At 27.8% G+C, this 25,748-nt stretch overlaps 1 protein-coding gene across 1 annotated transcript; it reads left to right on the forward strand.

Annotated features, from left to right (window-relative positions):
* Positions 1–1,542: 1,542 nt before the first annotated feature.
* LOC142332533 (pancreatic lipase-related protein 2-like) lies at positions 1,543–25,748 on the forward strand. The gene is made up of 11 exons (XM_075378981.1): positions 1,543–1,692; positions 5,077–5,130; positions 8,029–8,200; positions 15,136–15,301; positions 15,960–16,063; positions 16,751–16,881; positions 17,964–18,107; positions 19,919–20,026; positions 22,780–22,900; positions 23,840–23,979; positions 25,491–25,748. The coding sequence occupies exons 2-11, from the start codon at positions 5,088–5,090 to the stop codon at positions 25,547–25,549; spliced, it is 1,188 nt and encodes a 395-aa protein (XP_075235096.1). The 5' UTR covers positions 1,543–1,692; positions 5,077–5,087; the 3' UTR covers positions 25,550–25,748.

Raw genomic sequence — 25,748 nt, forward strand, 5'->3', positions numbered from 1 at the left:
ATAATTCAAGGTACATTTGTCTCAATGAAAAAATTGTATTTAGAAAATTGAATGCGTGAGTTTCTAATTGATAACAAAACACATGTCACTTTAAGGGTATTTTTGTAATACTAATACTAACAATCAGTAAGAGTTAAATAAGTAAGAGTTAAGATTGAATCTTTGAAATCACCGTAATTAAATATTATTGTTTTGCGTGTTCATAGTCTTTCATAATATAGACCCCGAGCTTGACCATATTTGTTTCAATCCTACAAACTTACTTTGAGAACCACTAATAAAAAGTATATATTAGTTTTATTATTTTAACAGCTTATCCTGCACATACTAACAAAAGGAGTAAAGTAACTGTTTAAAAAAACAGTTTTTGAAAACTGCCTTTGCAGAAGTTTCAGAATATCCTAAACCGTAGCCAGGTATAAGTTTATACCTACAGAAATGTTTTTCACTCAGCCTTGCCCATTAATCAAATTAAAGTTAGACAGAACTAAGACTGAAATATTATAAAGGTGCTTGGATTTTTTTAGAAGATCTCAACAATTTCAAGTATTTTTGTGTTGTTTACAACAGAATGTTTACAAAAGCAATTCATGAATCAAAAAGACCCTACTACACGATACACTCGATATTCGTTACACCAAGAGCACTTGAATCGTTAAAGCACCTTGATACTGATTTATATCATAACAAGTACTTATTTTATTTAAATAAAACCTGCAGTTATTTGAGTAATAGAGATTAAAGCACATTTAAAACAGTATAATTAATAAAGCAAATGATTTTCCCAAATCTCGAAAATCAGAAAATCCAGTTCTGGTTAATTGAAAACTAAAATAAAACGTGATCTTTCTACAGATTTTATTTGTGAGATTCATAGATTACAACGATCTCCTCCAGAAAGAATTTTCTTTAGAGGCTTAATATTTGCCTTCAAGAGAAACACTGTCTTTTATTTTAATTTAAAATGGCGAATCATGATCTAAAGCACAGTTATTGAAAGGAAAGAGAAAATTTTTAAAGAAAAATAAAATAAATGTATTGTAATTGTTTACGGCTAAGAAATTATGAATTAAGTTTTTACCCGTTAGAGTTCAACACTATGCAGTGAATGTTCCGTCATGAAGTAGCGGGTAGGTATTCTTTTTGAACGGAAAAAATTTCAAAACTTTTTCTAATGGTTTTTTTTTTTTTAAATTAAGACAGTAAATTTCCTCAACATCTTACAAGTGAAATTTTACAGAAACATTAAAATCTTTAAAGAGTTATAATATAAAAAGATCAGCTTACATATTTGGTCACGCGCACAAACTACCACACGTGTAAAAATAATATCTGTTATGAAGTTGCTACGTAATGCAGTGTTGTTTCCCCGCTAAAAAAAAAACAAACAAAAATTCGACCAAACTCTCGTGTAAGATTAAAAGAACTTTTTGTAACAATTTCTTTGCTTAGTTAAGCGGTAATTAAATTGCCTAAATATTTAGACTTCTCAAATTATTGATAATTTTATCATCTAAATAATTGCAATGTAATACTTTTGCAGACTATTTAATGACTGTAATATGGAAGCTGGTCGCAGTTCGATTGATATTTCTATTCTGTGAATATCTAAGCATACCAAAATAATTATTAAAATAGAGTATAATCTTTTAAAAATAATTTCAATTGCAGATTGACAACGCTTTTACAAAGGTATGATGCATTACTTTACATACATATATATTTTTAATTATATACTTGAAAATTATCTATTTATTAATACTTATTATTTTATATTATTGTAGAATATTAATAAAATAATTTTTTTCAAAACCAAAAATATTCCATTTTTTGAATTAATTTTATTTGTAATCAGTTTAATTAAAAACTTCGCATAAATATGACAAAAAACTAATTAGCTGGGTTTGGAAGAAAACAACAAGCAACAATATTATTTCCTATATATAAAATTACTTAAAAAATTTTTCAACTTAATAAAATTCTACTCAGAAGTAGAAAAAATGATGGGCACATTTATCCTTTGTTCATTGACAAGGTGTGCAATTTCTACTTGTAGATTATGATATGGAAAAACTAGTTCTTTTTTTTAATTAATATATTATCAAACATTAACATTAAGATGTAACTGCTGAAGAATAAAAAAAAATTAATGTTATATGTACCAATTAATTGATATTACTGATCATCCAAATGATAAGTAAATCATTGTAAAAAGAATCTTTTTGGGTTCTGCATTTCTAAACAAGCTTCTGAGATGATGTTGTGATTATCCAGTAAAATTGCAAATTAATGTTCTTATCATTATTCTATCAGCGGTTATGAGCAGATGACTCACATTCAAATAATGTTGTAGACTTTCATCAACCTTCTTCCTCAATTTTTATTGTTGTAATTATCAGTGTCTAGACTTCTTGACTTCGTATAAAATCTATTTGCTTAAATATTATTGCATCACACATATAATGAAGATGCTGTTATAAATTGTATTTATAAAGTTGTCTACAGGTTAGTTCCTTATTTCTAGCATATATCTAATGGTTTTTTTGTAGACTAATGCTTCTTTCTAAATTTTGTTCAGAAGATTTTTAGTTCAATCTTCATGGACTTGCATTGCCTATTCATGGCATAAGTTTCTCATCATGACATATTTCAGCCTTTACTCAACACTACTTTGCACTGCTTATAATATTAGAACAGGTGTCCATAGGGGAAAAGGAAGCAATCTACATCATAAAGATTTATAATTCCTAAGTCAATAAAATGGTGTGTGATAAAATGTTTCAGTTTAAAATTTAATTAAAAATAAAATAGACAATATAATTGTAATTTTTTAACTGTTTTTCTTAATTTACTCTGATATACTTGCAGTAGTTTACACTGATTTATGATGCATGAACAAATTGCACTTCTTTCTGATACGTTACTTAATATTAGTGAATAAGAACACTTACGGGGTAACTTTTAGATGTATCATGACAAATGTGTATTACTAAAAATGACATTGTTATGCCACATACTATTTGAAATAACTCACCTTTGCACTAATATACCTATATTCATACATACTTCACATCTCACCCATATTTACAGCAACTATTACATTCACCCATTTCTAATAAAGGGTTCAATTTTAAAACTCCTAGTTTGTATATTATTATAATGCTTTGAAAAAATATTTTTATATGTTTATTAAAATACAAATCTCACAAGATCACATGACATATTAACAAACGTCCTTATGGATATCTTAATGATTAAGAGATCATACATAAGAAAAAAGTAGATTGTAATAAAAAAGAGATCATATGATGTAATGGTACTCATTTTTCAATTTGAATTGGCATACTATATAAAAGAATCACCTTTTAAAATACTCTTGTCATTCTGAACTAACTTCTGACAATTTAAAACTCTTATTTACTCAAAAAAATATTTTAGTAAAATATCAGAATAATTTCATTTATTTTAAAGGCATGTATTAACTTAGATTCCACTCTCTGTATCATTTATGAATCTATATTTATATATTTATTAATATAAATTAGCTCCCAATCAGTAGCTATCTCTCTGTTATCATTTATACTGAGTGGATAATTTGCATTACCATTACAATAGACTAAGTTGTGGTAACTTTTTTATTTTTAAGAAAAGTTTTCTTTTAATAGAAGAATAGGAACTAAACATATATTATTTCAATACATTTATCATGTTAAAAACTGTAATGGAAATAATGTAATAAGTTTCACAAATCCCGGGCTAAGTCTAAATCCCTTCTAACTAAACCTTCAATAGGTGATTGAAAAGCAGAATTGTTATAAGATATACTCTTTGAACTGTTACTGAAGTTCCCAAAATCGATATTAAAAATCCCAAAAAGATATATGTATTTTTATTAATTAAGACAGTGGTGACGCACTGATTATATTAAAAATTCCATACTACATCATCTGTTTCTATTATTTCCTTTATTGTATCTTATTATTTCTTTATTTGATATGTGAATCTTAAACTCATACTTCCATATGGTTTGGTATAGAATACTAATCATATTAACAATTTGTTTAGGAGCTGCCTTACTGAATAAGTTACTTTCAACATTTAAGTATTCAATAATTAATTTTTTTTTAAATTCTAAAGATTATTTATTTTTCTTTACATTCTCAAAAGCATTTGATGAAATGAGATTGATTAAAAATTTTTCCAGTATGTGCTTTGTAACCTAATGAATCATATTCACATCTAACTAAATATTATCCTTAACAAATATTTGTAATAAAAATTAATGGTCTTCTGACAGATACATTTTTATGAAAAACTAAATTCTCATAAATTGAAAATGTGATAAACAATGCCAAGGTGTGAAATGAACTAGTTTTTTTGCAATAGTGTACTTATGGCACTGTGGCTAATACACTTGAATGCCTTTAGAAAATAGATACTGGAAACCTACATCTTGCTGAACCTAAGTGATCTCTTATCACTCTAGAGGATTATGTTTCATCTTGGTTATAATAGCAGTAGTATTCAAATTAGAATAATATTAAAAACTAGTAAACTTGCCTTATTTAATTCTATTTATCAAATAAGACTGTTTTCAGCAATATAATATTAAAATAAATATAAGAGAATAAAAATTCTATAAACATTAGTTTAACATTTCTGTAATGACAACATTCATAGTCATTATTTGGATAAAAATATGTTTCATCAAAAGAAATTGTTCAAAATTTCAGGGTCATATAGTAAAATTTTAACAGTACTTCAGAGCTTTTAACTGCTTCTTTTACCTATAAGAAACTGTAATAAACAATTTTTTAGAATTATATTTTACACTTTATGTATTTTCAAGAGTAAAAACTTCTTCAAATAATCATACTATTACATTTGTCAATTTACACATGAATGGCAAGTTGCTAATCAGTTTGATATATTTCTATTAAATTTATTATTACAAAAAAGACATTAAGAGTATTTTTCTTTTACTTAGACTCAAATTTTAATTTTAAAATTCTTTTACTAAGGAGGATATTATGAAAATTATAAAATAAATTAACTCAAGTTTGTTTTATGTTTTAGTTCTCATCATCATGTTGTTTACTATATTCGTATTGGCATTGCCTTTTAGTAGTGGTAAGTAATATTAATACTTATAGTTTCTATAGTAGGTGAATATTTATTGATCTTACATATAATGTTATTTTATAAAGTATTGTATGTATTGTAAAATATGATGGTTATTTAAGTATTTTAATTACTGAAGACTAAAGAAAATAATCTACTACCTACAGTTATCGAAATTTATAATAATAATTTACTTGTTGAAATTTATAGTGAGCTCATTACATATTATATTTCTAAAACTTAAAACTCTAAATAATTGTTTTCCTTCTAAGAGATACCAAAAATGACTAATGGAAACTGAATGATACAAATAGAGTAGATCAGTAGGTAGTTAGCAAATTCTTTATTTAGTAGTGTTAGAAGTGCAACCAGGCTGTATAACTGACAGCAATCAATGATTCCACTATTTGTATTTGTGGAATGGCAGTTTATATTTAAAGCTGACCCTTATAATTGAGCAGAAATGAATCAAAGACCAGATTGAGAACATATTTCTACCTTAGAATTCCAATTAGAAGTATTAGGAAAATGTATACTGGTACCTTTTAGATTATTGTACTTAAAGTAATATATTATTTTTTATAGCTACACTAATTCTCAAACTAGAAAATACATATTAATTAGGCTTTTTTCTAATTTTGTCTCAGAGCTTTTTAATTACAATTCCATCTAACTGTTTTCAGACAATTGCTTATTTTAAACTTGATCTGAAATATTTTTGCAACTAACCTTTTTAAAACAAATATAAGTAACACTATTATCAATTAATTTTATTTTACATATGTTTATCATTTAAATTGCTTATGTTTTATTATGTAATAAAGGTAGCAATTAAAATTATTAATCACATCATTGGCCATTATTATAGCATTATTTTTACTTATATATAGCTAGTTCACTGTGTTGATCTAGTAGTTAACTCATCATTGCAAATCAATTACTTAATAGCTGATTTTCAAAGTTCAAGGTTCTGAGGTTCAAATCCTAGTAAAAGTTACTTGCTTTTATATGGATTTGAATGGCTATCAGTGTACTTTGGTGTGCTTGAGGTTCAGTAAAACCTACGTCTGTGGAATAATTAGCCTAAGTATGTGTAAGACTACACCTAATTTACACATACATTTCATCCTCATCTCATAGGGCCTAGGGGGGGGGGAGTTACTTATTGTTCACTTGTTGAACAGATTGCAGTGTACATATTAGGAAAAATAAAAAATAAAATATATGGCTGACTGTCCAAGAAACACCATAGAATGACCTCTACCTTCAGTTTGAATACCCTTAGTTATATGAAAGTGATTTTGTTTTACAACATAACTTTTTCTATTGCTGTTTGACAGAATAAATTATTCAGAAGCTCTGACAATATTCTTGCTTGCAACAACTCAGGCAAGGATACACTGAAAATTCACTTTAATATTTATTTATTTTCACTTTGATTTACAGAATTATATACAAGGTACTAAGATAATAAAAGGTACTTAGATAATGGCCAAGAGAACAATAATGAATTTCTTGTTTTTGGGAAATAATGAATAAAACTCTCTTTACTCACTTTTTGGATGAGTTCTCCTTTTATGCAGTATCAAATTTTGGGCATAAAATTAAAACACTATTCATTATAACATTGTGCAGATTACTTTCTAAAAAAAAAATAAAATATAAGCATTACTTGTTTCTAAATACAAGAATGTGCTTCACTTCAAGTTTAATTTTTGTTGCTAATATAGTACTTTTTTCAATGCTGTTACTGGTGTAATACTGTAATAGAGTTCACTCTCATGTTCTTATCATTTAAGATAAACAAATTATATAACTCTTTCTTCTTACTTATGTAAGATATATTATATATGTTAATCTAGTTCTACAGCTGTTTTATAATAAGAAATACATATTATATCTATTGTAAAAAATATTCTTCTTTTTATGTAATTATTAAAGCTTTTTTTAGTCTAATACAAAATGGTATATAGTAAACAATTCAGTTCTTAAGAAGTAATTCTAATAAGTTATTAAATATATTAAAATAATTCACTTATTATAAAATGTTAGTAAATGTATATAAAAGGGCTTCAATCATATTATAAAATGTAATTTAAACTGTGAATACTTAATAATAATAAGCTAACTATATGAAAGTTATTAATACTATAAAATATAAAATTTATTTAATTCTACTACAATAAAAATATAATTAATCACAGTGAAGCGTATTTATTTGAAAGTATTATTGAACCCGCAGCATATGCTTTGAATACTGCTTTGAAAGGTGCATTAAGGCACGTGTTCGAACAAATAGCACCAATCTAGAAGAACTTAGGCTGTCCCTTTACAAATCATTCAAACACTAAATACAATAATAAAATCAATTTTTTTTTAGATTACATCATGGAAATTGGACACTTGTTTATTACAGAATCAAAAGTTGATAAGGAATACCAACAAAGTCAACATTTGTTATGTGATTTACAAATATACTATTACCCTAAAGAAAAAAAGAATGTATATAAACTGTTTACGTTCATATAATATATTTTTACTTTTAATACTTAAAAACATTCTCAGTCATCTTTGAAATTATTTCAGGGACTGTTTTGAATCAGTTGTTTACTGAAGTTAGCTGTAAGCTATATATGATTATATTTATTAAATCTGGTTCATTTGTAATATCAAAAGTTTATAGTTTTAATGAACACACGCATGTGCACATACACACACTAATTTTTTTCTTTTTGTTTTTTTAATACCATTAATATATTACAAGTGGCAAGTTATGACTAACATGTAACTGCTTAGAAAGTTTAATGTACTATTTATATCAGGTGTAATTTCTAAAAAATGTTTGCTTCAAAAATGATTAATCCATTTTGAGTTTTTAATTGAATTTATTTTTTCTTTTAATTGTAGCTAGTATTTCTTCCTTTGTTAGAGAAAAAGTTGAAAATGCCATTCCATTACACAATTGTTATAAAGAACTTGGCTGTTTTCCAAATGATTACCCATGGACATCTGTTTTAAGACCTGTTCCTCCTCCTGAGCGACCAGAGAAAGTAAATACAGAAATCTACATGTACACCAGGTAATGTTAATTTGATGAAATGAAAAATAATTAATGAAATTAATTAATGTCAATGAAATCTATAGCATGTGAAAAATCCCGTGCACAACCAAAACTCTACCCTGCAACCTTGGAACTCTGTGATGATTATGATATATCGCATCCTTAGAAATTTAATAAAGTATAACTAAATAACATATGATAAATTAAATTTTATTATGAACTGATTAATTCCAGAAATAAAACTGTGAGAATTTGAATGGACTTCTGTAAGATTTTGTGATTTCAAACATTAATAATTAATCTTTTTTTACGATTTGCTTTTACAATGAATATATAAGTTAACTTTTATATAGGCCTAGTATGAATTAGCCACCTACAAGAAAAATTTCTATCAAAACAAATTTACTAAAATTAAGGAAAATACATGGTAAAACTTTACTAAACAGAAATTCAAGATATATTTGACTTTAAAAAATGAAAATAAATATAGGCTAGGTGAGATTTTTCCAGTGATGAAAGAAAGAATGTTTTAATAAATGTAATAATAAGGTAAAGTGGATAATAATACTTTTAGTCCTTCCCATTATAATTCAATAATGATTTTCCCCTAGTCAGAAGATAATGGAAATTTCTTCCTATTAAAAACCTAGTTTTTTGAAGTGAATATCAAGCGAGATAAAACTAAAGCTTTTATTTTAAAGTTTACATTTTGTTTGGATTTGTCATCAAAATTAACAATTTTGTGAATAATTACATTGGTCAACGTAAAGTTTGAAACTGAAAAGGAAGGAGGTGTTATATGTAGTATTTTATATGCTGAATCTGAAGATGTTAAACTAACCCAGTGGTTAAAAGGGAAAAAAAGCATTTGCTTTTTGGTGTACCTATGATTTGGTGAGATCCTACTAACCATTATGATAACTGCAGTTTTTTCTTAACAAATGTTACTGGCTTCAGTTCAAACAATAAAAGCAGTATTGTATACCCAAATGTTCGTTCAGCTGTGAGGCCAGTAAGTACTTCATGGTGTTGATTTACCGAGTCCAGTTGCTCCAACTTCTTGGAAAGAAATTTCTGATTACCCAGAAGGCTCAACCAATGAATTCTCAATTTCAGTAGATATTAATTACATTCCAGAAGAATTAAATACTGAACCTCACATCATCAGCAGAACTGAGTGACATAATTCGTAACTTTTATTTTTCGAAACAACATGCAGAACTAGGATAATAAAATTTCAGTACACAGAAATCAAAACAAAAATTTATTAAAATACTTTAGAAGAGATGGTTTAATTTGTTCCTGCCATGATGTTCCCCCTAACATCATGTCTGAACTGAATATTGAATATGATATTCATATTGAATATATATTTTATATATATATATATATATATATTCAATACCTTATTGAATATGATATTTATAGAATCATCAAAAAAAGCTTAAAGGCAGTGCTGCTCCATAACAACTCGAATAAGTTTTCTTCTATACTGGTAGCACATGCTGTAGGAATGAATGAAATATATAAAAGTATGTCAATGATTTTAAAAGCTATTAAGTATGATGAACACTTATGGTGAATCCTTCCTGACCTGAAAGTGATAGGGCGTCTTCTTGGTCTCCAGAGTGGCTTTACAAAATGTATGTGTTTCTTGTGTTTTTGGGATATTCGGGCTACAGATAAACAGTTTTACACAGTTGAAGACTGTCCAAAGAGAAATAACTTTACCCCAGGAAAGGAAAATGTTGTCAATATTGCCCCTGTCGAAGCAGATCGTATTACTTTACCACCTCTACACTTGAAACTAGGCCTGATGAAGAATTTTGTAAAAGCAATAGATAAAGATGAAGACGGCTTTACACATTTAGCTTTAAGTGAAGCCAAATTAAAAAAGGGAATATTTATTGGGCCACAAATAAGAAAATACTGTAAAAATATATTTGACAGCAAACTGAATCCTAAAGAACTAGTACAGAGTGATTTTTTAGTCCTGTTACCCAATTTTAAATGTAATTTAAGAAAGGGAAATTTAGGTGGAATAAAGAAATGTATTTGTTACTTACAAAAGAGATTAATAAAAAGCTATTACTTACAAAATTGTTAAAGAATGTGCTCAAAATGCCACCCCTTGCGGTTATACATTCACGGACTCTTTTCAGTATATTAGCATTTACTGTCTGTTTGAAGAATATGGGTCCGACTATACGATGACGAGATATCGCACACCACATACTAATTTTTTAGGATGCAAAGATTTGTCTTGTAAAGCGTTAGGATTTTCAACCGCCCAAATTCGACAGTTTTGACTGTTCACAACCATCGAGATGGATTCAAGGTTCATCATTAAGAACAGAACATTGTGTTCAAAAATTCGATTCCGTTATCATTTACGAGAGACCTAAACCAACGGCAATATTGCAATCGCTTGTTTAAATCTGGAGGCTGATGAAGCTCTTGGACTAATCCTACGCGATACGGATACAATTTCAATTTTTTAGCAGCTTTCTGAATACTCGAATGTGACATACCAACTTGCGTGGAAAGTTTTCATAAACTTTTCCGTGGAGAATTGAGCAATCTTGTTTTCACATTCTCTAAAACGTCATCTGTCAAGCGAGCTGATCGACCACCACGTTTTCTGTCGCAAATACTACACCCATCTCTCGAAATCGGTTTGCTAGTCTAGAAATTGACATTTTTCCTGGCGGAGGATCACCAACAAATTTAATTTTAAATGATTCTTTTACACACGCGTACGATTTCGTAGCAAAATATTGTTCAAGAATGAAAACTCGTTGTTCTATGGTAAAAAACATTCTGTTCGTAACACGACCGAAAACGGCACAAAAGTTTACACAGCTCAAGGAGAATCAACTCACATTGCCGTATCTATACCGGTTGAGAAGCGCTACCAACTTTGTGTCACAAAACAAAATTTCCCTTTCTTAGAAAAAATTTACCAGACATTAAAAATTGGGTAACAGGACTAAAAAAATCACTCTGTAGCATGGAAGTCATTCAGAGATGTCGTTACTGGTTTTCTTGGAAACAAAAAAGCTGAAAACCATGATCAGCTTATAAATTAACTCTTAGTGAACTACAAAAAAAATAGGCTCAGAATGTCATTGAAAACTCAATTACACATTTTCATTTGGACCTTTTTCCTTTAAACTTGTGTGACATAAGCGACGAATAAGAAGAAAGGTTCCACCAACATATATTGCAGATGGGACAACGTTATCAAGGCAGATGGGATAAATCTATGAGTGACTATTGCTGGATGATAAAAAGAGAAAACTTCACTGAACACAAAAGAAAAATAAGGAAAAAGAAATTAAAATAAACGTAAATGTCTGCAAAATAAAGGTAGGAATTATAATTGTAATAATTATTATTTTTGCATTCTATAATTTAAGAAGTTTCTTAATATTTTAAAGGGTCATAACTAAAAATCTGAGGGTGATAAAGAAAAACTGATTTCATTTTAAAATTCAGCATAAAAATGCATTTTAATTCATCTGCTTTTATCTCAGTTCCAACTAATTTTTTTTTTTTTTTTGACCTGTGTTAAATAAACATTTTCACCGCCAAGTAACGGCAAGCTTAGAGCGGCGATGATTACTATCAAACGTAAAAATGATCCTCATTCTTAGTAATCCCGCATATTTTTAACAAATGAATGCAACAATTCTGAAATGAAATTCAGTCAGCTAATTCTCTACAGTACTTTGAAAAATGTAATAACGGATGAAAAAATATTATCTATTATTAATTATACAGTAAGCATTACGATAGGTGGTTGTGTCTTACTTTAATTACTTAATGGAAAATTAATTATCCACTTAATGCCTCAACTAGAACACTGTTCTTGTTGTCATAACTATCTTCAGTGTAATTGCTCTTTTCTCAATGTCACTACATAAAGAGACAATGAGAGATTCTGTCAGAGAATCTATTACAGATTCTTTGCTTCTAAATTCACCTTCGAGTTTTTTTAACTTTTTCACAGTAAGGTTTCCGGCGTTCCTTGCTTATCGAATTTATTGTATCTTCACACAGTTCCTGCACTTCTGACATCTTAAACGTTGTGTTGTGGCTCGCAACATGTCATTTTACCTCTGACCTTACCATCTCGATTGGATTTAAATCAGGATGGTAAGATGGAAACCGCAGAACTTGATGTTCACTTCTTTTTCAACAATTCGTCAAATTGGTATCATTCTCTGTTACTTTGTTCAACTTAATTAGTTTGTACAATTGTGTTTTAAGCATTTCAGACAAAAATGGAATATTATATTTCTGTAGACAAACATGGAATATTATGTTCCTTATAGACAAGGCCCTCCATGTCTTGTTTCTTGCTTGATGACACTGGAAGTTTTTCAAAACGTTTATGATATTGAGCATTATCAATAACCTGCTACATATTCAGGAGGAAGGTTAGGAACTAATTTTGCTTCAGCCCATTTCAAAAAATCTTTAGTATTCATGTTACATGGTAATTGCCACTTTTTGATTTGGCTGTCCAAGTTAAAATTGCGTTTCGAATAAACCCCATTTCACTTCCGGCGTGAATTGTAATTAAGCGTTCACCTTTATTTATTTGTAAATGAAGTCCTACACCTCTGTCATCATCACATGACTTTGACGTTCATAGGATCAAAAACTTATGACTTTGAATCAAAAACATAGGATTCATTTAAGTGTACGTTAGTCCGGTTACATTTTCTAACATCACTTGCCTGCAAAAATGAAATCCTTTTCTGTCTAATATCATGTTTTTCGAGTAAAACTTTCCTTTTGTTTTCTGTTTTGCACCGCTTAAATCCTAATTCTTCCAAAATTCTTTTTAAACTAGTTTTACTGCCGTTAAAATTAATTTTAATTTTCAATTCTCTACAGAGTTTGTTAACTATTCGCTGATCCCTCCTAACCACACACATTTATCAAAATCATTTAATCCAGTAACTGGTTTAGAACGTTTCTTTTTCTTCTTCGGGGTGATGAACGAACATTCTGATCCTCCGGATCGAAGAAGTTCTATTTTTCTTTTCTTAGGCTTTGAACCTGAATCCTGGAAATTACGCAGGCAGTTGTAGTTCTCTCTTCACAGTTCTGTAAATCAATTAGATGCTTGTCACTTTTTAATATTACTACAGCTAAAAATTCTTTCTTCACGAAATTATACACGATGTTTAAAATTTCACGTACCCGTCTTCGAAGTTTTTTAACTTTCACAACAGACTTAAATTCAATCATAACTATTCACACGTGAATGAACTACTTTAAAAAGTTTGAACCGTAAACCACAGTATAAATGTTTTACAAAATATCGTATGGTACATAACTGAATACGTAACAAAGTACACGACACACGCCAAAAGAACAGTACCGAGAGGTAGAACCACAAAACTGAACTTTATATACATGGAAAAGTAAATATAAACAAAAGCCAAATAAAAATAATTGTTTTGTATTTAAAACATGATGTCACCTTCTTGATACTGTAAGCATACATAAATACATTGCTTCGTAAAAAAAGTTGCATCATGTTTATGCCTCAAGAGATGACAAATCATTATGTGCCAATTTTTCAGAGAACAATAGTGTAGCAGTGACGTGCCGGCTGATCATCGAAGTCGCCGTTACTTGGCGGATATTGTACACAGTACTCTGTATCTTTACCCTTAACCTACTAAGCCAAGTACAAAGTATTGTGGAGAATTTATTTTTATTCATATACTGCGAGTGGAATTCCATATTTAAAATATGTTTACTTGCATTGTATAATATTTTCAGATATGTTATCAGTGAAAATGTTTCAGAAGTAATAAGAAAAAATTATGGTTTTTTTTTTTAAGGGCTAATACAATGTAATATGATGGATATTATATCAAATTAATACTGCAATGTGATTTAATATTTAGAAAAATCTGATTCCAATCACTTAGACAAACACAAGTTTTCTCTGCTAATGATTTTCCATTATCATGAGATCATCATATTATATGTACATATATGTATTAAACACTTATTTTGAGAAAGAATAAGGATTAAAAATTAATTTGTTTTAAAAGATATATTTATTAATTTCTTAAAAGTAAAAATTGAACTATGTGAAAATTTTAAGTAAGAATTGTGGGTTCTTTTATTTATTTCTCACTTGTAGTAGTAGTAGTCAGTCAATTTCAACTGGCTAGCGGTCTTTGTATTATCAGCAAGGTTACATGGGGTAAAGTATTGCCTTGACGAGGGTTATTTCTTTTTAAATCAGTTGCAAAATGGCATTATCCAAACACGGGCTCAACTAAATTAGTTTCCTACAAGTTATCAGTTTAGAGTGCTCGAAATCTTATGAAATAAATTGTTTTTATTTTGGAAGAAAATATTTTGCATGTATCACTCTTAGTTGTAAAATGAACAGTATTTTGAAGATTTAATTTTATATTTCTTATAAACAAAAATTTGTTCAGATAAAAATGTTCATTATTTTATGTCCCTTAATCTACATATTTTCTACAGTTTCATAAACATTTTATTCAATTTTTCTTTTTTGTGAGGCAGGAAGAGCTATTCACAAGAAACAATTTTTTTAATATAATTAAGTATTCCAAAAAAAATTATTAAATCGTTGTTTTGAGAAACATTATTATTATATTAATAAATTTTTTTCATATTTATGCAAAACTTCATATAATTACTTACGTTTTAAGTTTTATAACACTTGCCATTTGTGCAAATTACTTTTTATAGTTCAATTTATTATAGCTGTAGAACAATATATTCTTAATCATACTGTAAGAGAATGCAGTTTTATTAAAATGATCACATATATGATTGCATGTAATTGATAAGCACATGCAAAATAATCATTAATGCCCACATTTAACAGTTAGTAAATTAATAAAGGTAAACATTAAATTATAAGTTTTCTTCTATTCTGCCAACAGAAAAGACAAAACTGATAGATATACACCTAGACTCTGGCCAACAATAGAAATGCAAGGTTCAGATTTTGATGCTTCAAGAGAACAAACAATATTTATAATACATGGTTTTATTGAAACAGGAAATAAGACCTGGCTACAAGATATGAGATTTCAACTCTTGGGGAAAGTAAGTAAAATTAATTGAAATGATTATTTGTCATAAATTAAATGCCTTAAATTAATAGATCCGATAATGCCTCAGATTAATAATTAATCCTATAAAATTTAATGTAAAAAAATCTATTTAACTTCAAATCAAGTAGAACAGTATTATAATTTCTTGCTCATTTCTTTGAAGTAAACATGAAGCAGAATTTCTTAATACTGAATAAATTGGTTGATTTTTTTTAACTTAGCATCTAGTACATTTATTTATTGTAAAAATATTAAAATTAAACAATTACAAATTTAATGTTAAGTATTCTTACTTCCTTAATGATGTATGTAATAATAATAATAACAATACTACATTGTAATTGTTACGTGTGTAATTGTAATTTTAAATACAATTGTACATTGTAATTGTGTTTAAAAATATTATATATATATATATATATATATATATATATATATATAATGGGTAAATATTCTCAACTTGTTTTTTTTCATGTTTATTCTTCTCTAACTCCCAGTACTTATGTAGTATTATTTATTTTAACGAGGCAGAATATGTTATAATGTTTCCTACAGAATTTTTATCGTTTAAAAATAATAACTGTTTAGTATTATCATCAATTATTGCATTGAATTTATGTTAACTGTGAATTAAATTTTTTTTTTTTAAGTATGATGCAAATGTATTTCAAGTAGACTGGGGACATGGTGCTGTGTCACTTTCTTATTTCCAAGCTGTTTCAAATACAAGGATTGTCGGTGCTGAAGTAGCCAGGTAATTATATCTTTATTTTATTCACTAGTATGCTTCATACTAATGACTACTTAGTTCATATGAAGTAAGAAATATGAGATGACTTGAACAACCAAGTGATCTGCATGGATTTATGCGGTATTGTCAGAGTTAGAGTTGTTAAAATGTGTTAGTATAACAGAATACACTGATTTTAGTCTATTTTTTACATAGATTTCATTTGAGATCTTGTAGCATTTACATTTTTTAATATATATTACCTTTTGTAGGTGAATATGTGTGTGTTTTTATACGTCAGTAATTCTTTTACTTTAAGTGATCATATCCAACAGTGCAAGCAATAAATAAAATTGTTATTTCTGTTCTTGAGACTCAGGAAATATTTCAGTTGCAATCTTCCAACAAATTTTAGAAAAACTGAAATAAATTTTACAAAAAAAAATTAAATGCTGGTTCATTAATAAATTCACAGAGTTCAGATAATTTTAAGTGTATGTGAAAGAATTTATAATGATTTTATTTGTTAAAAATTGTGTACATTGCATGATTTCAGTGATAAGTTTATTAAAAAAGACAAAAAAAGTACTTTGAAAGATAATTAGGATAATGATTAAAACTACTGTAAATGAAAACTCATTGAAATCTTGTAATTATTACATATAAATATTAATTATAATAAATATCATTAATATCAATAACTTTTTCCAGATTCATAAAATATTTAGTAGATCGCTATAATCTCTCATTAGACAAAATTAATATCATAGGACACAGTTTGGGAGCACAAGTTGCTTCATATGCTGGTAAGGAGTTCAAAGGTCAAATAGGACAGATAACAGGTAATTGCTCTGATTCAACTTAATTAATTTCTTTTTTGTTAAAATTTCATCTATATAATAATATTTAATTAATGTACTACTTATACAGAGTGTGCTCTCCTGTTCAGTTTTTGGATTTTTTAACTGAGTACATGAAAGATCATCCTAACAATATAAAAACCAAGATTAAATGTGCATTCTAACATATAATTATCAGTATCAACTTAATACAAATTTACATTTGAACTATGTGGCAATGTAACATTATATTTTTTGTTATATTCTAACAAAATCTTTGTTTTTTAGGAGTAAAAATATTAATGCAGTTTTCATAAAAATTAAATGCATGATAGTAATGATGTTTATTCACAGAATTTTAATTTAAAAATGCTTTTTTTTTAAGTATGTGAAATCTGCTTTTCTCAACATTCTTAATTAAAGTAATAAAATGTATATAAAAAAGATAAATACTCAGTCAAAATTATATATTTCATGATTAAGGAAGTTATTTTCTAATAAAAGATATTTTAAGACAAATGTTATTCTTGAGCTATAATATCAGATTGTAAACTGATACAAATTACATTACTAAATCATGAAATTCTGGTAATTCAATTTGTATATAAGCTACTAGCATACCAAGTCTCTATCTATAATAGTTTTGGTTGTACATTGATTATGAGTCAGTGAATCAGTCAGGACATTCTCTTTTATATAAGAGATATTAGTACTAATCTAAAAAAAATTAAAAAGTTGTACCTGCCAAAAAAACTGCACAGCAGTACCTGTAAAGCTATACTAGCCATGGTCTCTTCACAAAGTTATCAGTAATCTTACCATTATCAGTGTTGATCTCAGGTACAATCAATGGTATTATTTCAAAACTGAAATTAAACAAGCAAAAATATGTGGTATTAACTTCAGAAAAGTAACCAAAACACCAGTTACTTTTCTGAGAATTACAAAAATGTTTTGTCTCAGAAAAAATTCATTCCAGGCATCAGTTACAAATAAATAATTCAAATATATTTATTTATGTTAGTTTAAGAGTGATAAATTGTCATAATCTAACACTATTAAAACATACTTATATTATTTTTCAGCTCTTGATCCTGCACAACCTGGTTTTGAAGGCACTCCTGATAAAGTTCATCTTCATAGTTCAGATGCAATGTTTGTCCAAGCAATTCACACAGATGCAAGACCTTTTGTCCCATTTTTAGGTTTTGGAATGATGGCACCAGTAGGTAAGTTTAATTTTAAAAACATACTTGTATCTAGAGAAGTACAGAAAAAAAATCTTCTATATTTGTTTCCTATTTCTGGGATTGCTCAGATTTTTACAATTCCCCTTTCTCATTGTATAAACCAAAAACTCTTTATTAGTTTTACTGCAACTGGACATCTTCCTTTACAAAATACAACAATTTTCCTCTTGGCCTAACATTTGAGTTTTACCTTTACCTCAGTTTTACCATCTCAATTTACCTATACCATATCATCAATTATTAAATTATGTATGTATTTTGGAAATATCACTATTGACCACAACATGATCCTTCATATTACTTCTGAACATTGTAATAAGGCCAGTTAGTTACTTTTCCACTGTTAATTTAAGTCTAATATTGTTCTAATTATTACCTATAATTAAAGAATATCAAGATTAAAATACATAAGAAATTTTTGTATTCCAACACTGAAAGCTCACAATTTGATTTTGAATTCAGTTTTTGGTTCAGTGAGGACAGTATTTGCTTAACCCTCTGGCGAAGTGGTAACATCTCTGTCTTTCATCCGGAGGTCCTGGGTTCAAATCCCTGGCAGGCATGGCATTGCTATGCTAAAAATTGCCATGCTAAAAATTTCATATTTCATGCACAAGCTTCAAGCTTATGCGGTGATATCATTAAGCCAAAAAAAGAAATGAGTATTGCATGAGTTTTGACAGATTATTAAATTACTTTTCAATAAAACCTTTTAAGATTTTACATATTTTTGCAAATAAATTCTCTCTGGCTTCTGGAGGAATTTAATGTCTTTTAATGATCTACATTTAATAAATTCACTAAAAACTATGCGATAAACACATGAAATGAGTAGATACTATGAAAAATATGTGAAGTATGAATTTCTCATTTCAAACAGATTTTGTATTTATAAAATCATTTCAATTAGAGTACTAATTTTAAAGAGATTTTTTGAATATGTTATGAAATAAATATTTTTCTGGTTTTTTTATGTCATGTTTATGGTTTCCAAAATAAATTATATTTTATATAAAAATAACTGATTGGTCAGTTGGTGTAAAGTTTACAACAATAGTTTCTTTATTAGTATTTGGTTTCTTATTCATTTATTTGACCTGTCATTTTTTTATCTTTTATTTCATTTTCTCATCTTATTATTAATGAAATATACCCATAGTTGTAACAATAATAATTTAACACTATTTTTTTTTGTGTATAAACAAGAAGAATCATTATTGAAAGAATGAATTATTTAGAACTTTTATTAACACAATTTAATATGAAAAGGATGCAAAATCCATTTGTATAATCTAATTATAGACTGTTTTCGTATTACTTACATACAAGATTACACAATACATCATCATAATAGTGAATTATATTACATTCTATTTCTTTCCAAGTGAACAGAAGTTATTTGAATACCATTTCACAGACTATTGTATACATACTACAACTACATTTGGCATCCACAACAAATAAAGCAATTTTTGTAGACAGAAAAATTTGAATTTCATTGTTCTACTTATTACGCAAATATATAAATACCAGAGTAAAGAAACACACACACATGCATTACTATTATTTTTTTTATCTACCAATTGCATTACAGTTATTTTTAATTTAATTACAAAGTCCTTGGACATGCTTATGCATACAGTTTAAACAGGAAGATGTAGTCGATGAAATGATATATGAAGAAATTTCAGACCCTCAGGTGTGACATTATTTTCTCACATTTCATTTAACTATAACTTTTTCATGTACTTTTATTTACAAAGTTTTATCGATTTAATTTATTGTTGTAGGTTCTAATGACTATTATGTTAATGGAGGGCATCATCAACCAGACTGTACTGTTCCTGACAGAACCAATGCGGTCACTTTTAAGCAGCTGGCTACACTTCCAATAGAAGGTGAATAAAAACTTGCTTTATTCAGGTTTAACATGCACATATTGGTATATATGTAAGTACATGTATAAATGAAAGTGCATTTGTGTGAATATAAGTGTGTCATATATGGAACACCTTACACAATATAAATCACATCAAACATAATTTTATGGAGCAAATATTATTAAAAAAATATATTATTAAAAAAATATATAAGTAAATATATAAGCAAATATATAAGTAAAAAAAAAGTAAGATGTTCAGTGAACATCGAGTTGAGCTTTTTCAACAAATTCATATATTAAGACATATAATTACAGATATTGAGGTGATTACTATACAAAAATTCATATCATGAATATCAATAGAATTTGACTCAACAAAGACCATGTGTCCACAATTAAGAAGGGATGTTTCATCAGATACTGTTAAATACAATTTAGAAGTTAAATATAATTTGTTTCTTATAATTAATTACTAAATATTAATGGAAATTACTAAATATACACTACTTTGGATTGAAGGATTTTTCTTAAATATTTTTTTAATTTTTTGTATTTTTATTTCTCTTTTTGGGTATTGTTTAACTTTTTGAATCACAGATCAACGAGTTTGTAATAAGTTAGTAATTCAAATATAGTAAAAGCTAGAATTTGGCTGTGAAATTAGTCAATAATATCTATTCAAAACTGATTTGCTTACTTAACCATTCTTGAAAGCAGGTGTGATAAGACCAAATGTTTATCGTAGCAAATTATTTCTTTAGAACATATTTAGAATATCAGATATATATTTTTTAACATATTTAGAATTTCAGACCTAAAAATAAATAAAATTTAATAGCTGTGTAAGTTTCCAGATTGAGATAGTGTGAAATGTTTTTAAGATTGCTTACGATGATAAATTCTTTTAAATAATGCTTAATTAGTTTTAATATGATTTTGCTTAATTCTAATCCAACATTAACTTAATGCTAAACCAACATTTGGACAACGTCAAACAATCAAAACGAATCTTAATAATATGTAATCGAACGAAAATTACACGTTAATGAAAAACATTTAAATACTATCCATTAACTGCATTAGATATATCAGTAATATTGTATAAATAGGTTTTCTATACAGGTATATTATATTTTCAAAAGTAAAAAATGTCCTATACAATTTGAAAGTTGTTAATCTTGTTTAACAAGATTAAAATGTGTGGATGAAAATGTAACAATCTATAAAACACATTATTTATTGTGTGGAAGTAGAAGATGGTTGACGCAATCACTGTCTGTATTTGATCAATTTGAAATTGAATTATGAGCTTAATTTCGGAAATTTTTAACAGCTTCAAATTCAAAAAGAGAAAGCAGGTTAAAAGCTATGAAAGACTGTTACACAAAAATTAGTTATACAAAAGTAATCTTTAATAATGAAAAAAGTAAATAATTACAGAATTGTTTGATACATCACTGAATACCAGTTTCATTCCCACCTAACAATGTTAGTTCCCAATGTATCAAAGAGGCACGCGCGAATGAGTAATCCATGATGCAGAGCGTACTCAGTGTTTAGGGCTTCATGAATCCAAATCGGCTAATACTGTTCGAAGACAATTCATGACTAAATATTGCAAGCATCCACATTAAAGACAGTCTTCTTTTTCCACAAAGATGGCGCCCCAGTATATTATCATCGTGCAGTTGTCGCGTACCTTAATAGCAAAGTGCCAAATTGTACTGGATGTGGTGGAACAATTTTGTGGCCATCACAGTCAAATGATTTAATTCCAATGGGTTTCTCTGTATGCGGTTACATTAAAGACAGAGTGTTTGTTCCTCCGCTTCCAGGAGACATTGACTATCTGTATTACGAGATATCACAAACAGCTTCCACCAAAGATCAAGCAAGATTTGCTTCATAAGATTTGGCAGGAGATTGATTACAGATGGGACATCTGCCGTGTTACAAAGGTAGCCTCATTGAACATTTGTAAATGAAACTTGAAGATATACTTACTGTATTCAGAGTTTTACCAAACATTTCTGTAAGTTATTTAATTTTTTCATTATCTAAAGTTACTTTTTTATAACTAATTTAGAAATACTCCATATATATATTCATTCATTCATATTACACTAAGTTTAGGCTGACCGGTTGGCTGTAGTAATATCTCCTACACTTCCCTATGGTTACTTAGGTATGAATTGTACAGGTTTAAAGTGAGTAACAATCAATTTTTCCATCAATTGTAAAATCCAGGCAATGTTCTCGGAATTTCAAAACGTGTTGCTGGCTGAAATTCTTATGTAACTAATTTCTGTTAATGCAATGAATGAAATAACAAAAATACTGTAGTCATGTTTCAAGCAAGTGAACGAACTTACATGATAAAAAATCAAATTCCAGTTGATCTTCAACGGCTTAAAGAAGAACGTTAATAAAAAAAAAATCGTTGAGATTTTCTTCATCTAGAAGAAAAATAATTTTTCTCTTATTTTTAGTGCAGTTATTGATAAAATTTTACACAAAATTTGAGTAAAATAATTGCGCGCGTTGGACGGTTTGCACACAATCATTAAAGCGTCCAATTCAATATTAAGCTCATCAATTACATTCCTCAACGGACAAGGTTTTATTTGTATATCTACTGTGCACAGTTCAGAAATTATGAACCGTGCACATAATAATACTTCATAAGTATTATAAAGTAATACTTTTAGACGGTTTCGCTTAAATTATTTGTTGAATGTGATTTATTTCTAATTTTTTTATTTTCTGCAGTTTTAGGAAAGTTAGTGAGCTGTTCTCACCAATCTTCAGTACGATTTTACATAGCAAGTATTAATGCGGACTGCAAATTATGGGGATACAAGACTAGCAACAACTTCGAGGCGATTTTAAAGTAAGTGCAATCAAAAACTTATATTTGGTTCACTGCTACTTTTAAGTAATACTAAAAATTAAAATAATAAATCAAACCAGTCAGACATAGTTTCACAGCTACAATAATGGATTTTCATTATCAAAAATTATGATTTCAAAATCTGAAGCTTGAGTGTCAGGAATTGGGATGCTCAAACTTTCAGATTTCCTCTATGAATTATTAAAAAGAATTATACATAAACCATAAAATTTATCATATTCTACTATGACTAACTGAAGAAGTTTGAGTATATGCATCAAGCACTGTAAACAAGAGCCTTTACAATTATAACACCCACGACAGGATATACCAATCCTTTTTTTATCTAGTGGTCATTTCCATAATCAAACTGGCAAATTTAGTGCCAAATGAAGTATCACAGCATAATAATCAATTATAATTACTGGTAAAATTTTATATCAATTGATTACGTTGTTCATGATTCCATAAACAAACCTGAATTTTTTTTATAGTCATCATAACCTGCAATTCTCTAAGTTACAAATATATTCTCAAAGTTCCAAAATGTTTTCCCGTCAAATAATTCATAATAAGCGGCAGGTATTTTACAAAATTTTAATTTTTATCCAAAATCTGAAAATGTTATAGAGAATTTAATTCTTCCGAAACTGAATTTAATGATTTATACTAACAACAATGTATCATTTAAGAACAATCTTTATCACATTTATAATGCTGGTAGATTTCACTCATCAGAAAATACAAAAGTATTTATTGTTTTAACAAAACATTTCAAGTTTTTTCCTAGAGTATGAAAACATTTAGTTTCTCATAATGATTATATTAAGTTTTGATTGTTGTATTGTTTAAGAGGGATAATAAATTTCATTGTTAAATAAACATTGATTAAGCTGGAGAGATATTTGCTAATAACTAACAAAATACTTATTGTTTCAGTACTCGTACGGTGCAGCAACTAAAAGCTATAGTGAAGGGATGCACTGCTGATACATGTTCAGTTTTGGGCCCAGATGCTATTAAGTACAAAGCTAGAGGTATATTTGTAGTACTAACTACCAGTAAGGCACCTTATTGTGGTAAGTCATTTAAAATTCTAAATCCTTAAAATTAGCTAAACCTTTTCCAAAACTTAAATCCATAGTATTAGTTAATTTAATTTTTTACATTGAAGCATTATGCCAAGGAGCATATTACAATTTCTCTTGTGACAGAATATTAATTGCTGTATGATTCCTTGAAAAAGTGAAAGCTGGAAAGTAGGTCATATTAAGTCAGAAAATATATAAATTTACTTATGTTTTTCAAAGCAAAATATTTCAGTTATGTAGCAATCGATAAACAATATTTTTATATATGCAATAAATAAAAAAAATTAGTTCCAATATAATTAAGTTTATATTGTAATTAAATTTCCAGTGTAATTTCATTTTAAAATAGACATGATGCAAAAGTTTCAGGGCAGATGGGTGATGATGATGTGCTAAAGATCTCAAGCACAAAATGACAAAAAACCTGTACTTCTATAATACGCAAATTGCTGCCCATAAACAAAGGAAAAATTAAAGAGAATTAAACTTTTCATTATAAAAGCTATGTATCATATATTTTATTGGTCACTTAAATTTTTTATTCCAAGCAGGCGTAAGGATGGTTAAATAATTAGGAAAAATATTTATTAATCTGATTTGATAAGACACAAAAACAAACCCTTCACACATGGGACATTTACTTCAGGTTAGATATGAATACTGCAAGAGAAGAAGTAAGAATAAAGATATTTGGAAATCAGGTATCGAGAACAGGACACAGTTAGGAAGATAAATAAAGAACCAATCGGGTGCAAGCGACATCACATTTTACATACTCATGGTGAGAGCCTTGAAAAGGAACAATGAATAACAGTAGGTAATAATCATTTCAAAAATGTTCAAAACGCATATCTATTTCTTTTGTTCTTAAAAAAATATAACGTCTTTCTCTCTTTCACAATGGAGAAGTAATGTTACCAAGTAAGATGATTAAATATTAAAAAGATTTGTTAATATCCAAGAATATGTGCCTCTACACAAGAGGCATGGTAGAGAAACAAGCCGAAGTAGACGTAGCCGTCGTAGTAGCCGAACAAGTACTAAATTTCGGAAATGGGTAGTTTTTATTTTAAAAATTGTAATTTATCTTAAATAAGTTTTCAGCACTGAAAATAAGTTATTTTTGTATCCAGAAGATAATTCATAAGTACCCTTGATTGTTAAAGATTCAAGAGTGCTCGTACTCTAACTTTATTAAAAGATATGATTAAATTACAGTGTACAAGCCATTTCTTAAATTTACCAACAGCTGACTGAAATTCAGTTCAAACTATTATTTATATAACTTGATATTATAATATTCATACTTACAAAAGTTAGTGATTTAAAAATGACCTCGAAAACAAAATATACCAAAAATTTTTGATATTTTGACTGATAATATTTAGTCTGTAAATACCGTAGAAAAAGCCTATTTACAAATTAGACCAAATCTCACAAATATTATTCTATAGTTAAATTAGTTAATATTTCCCTTTAAAAATTGATTATTTTTACAGATACAACGTACGATCCAACATATGACCAGCAAATGCAAGACGCAATCGATAGAAGTTAGACAAAAATGAAGAATTTAAAAATATAAAGAATAACTACATATTATGATTATTTATTATAAATACAACTTTACTTGTTAAATAGAATTTTTTTGGAAATATTGTGAATTATTATAACCTTAATTATAACAAAAGTTATATGAATGTTATTATGTAAAAAACTATTCTATTTATAAATAAATATCCTGTACTGAAATTTCA

The sequence above is a fragment of the Lycorma delicatula genome, chromosome 1 (genome assembly GCF_047948215.1).
Source record: "Lycorma delicatula isolate Av1 chromosome 1, ASM4794821v1, whole genome shotgun sequence".
In the NCBI taxonomy this organism is placed as follows: Eukaryota; Metazoa; Arthropoda; class Insecta; order Hemiptera; family Fulgoridae; genus Lycorma; species Lycorma delicatula.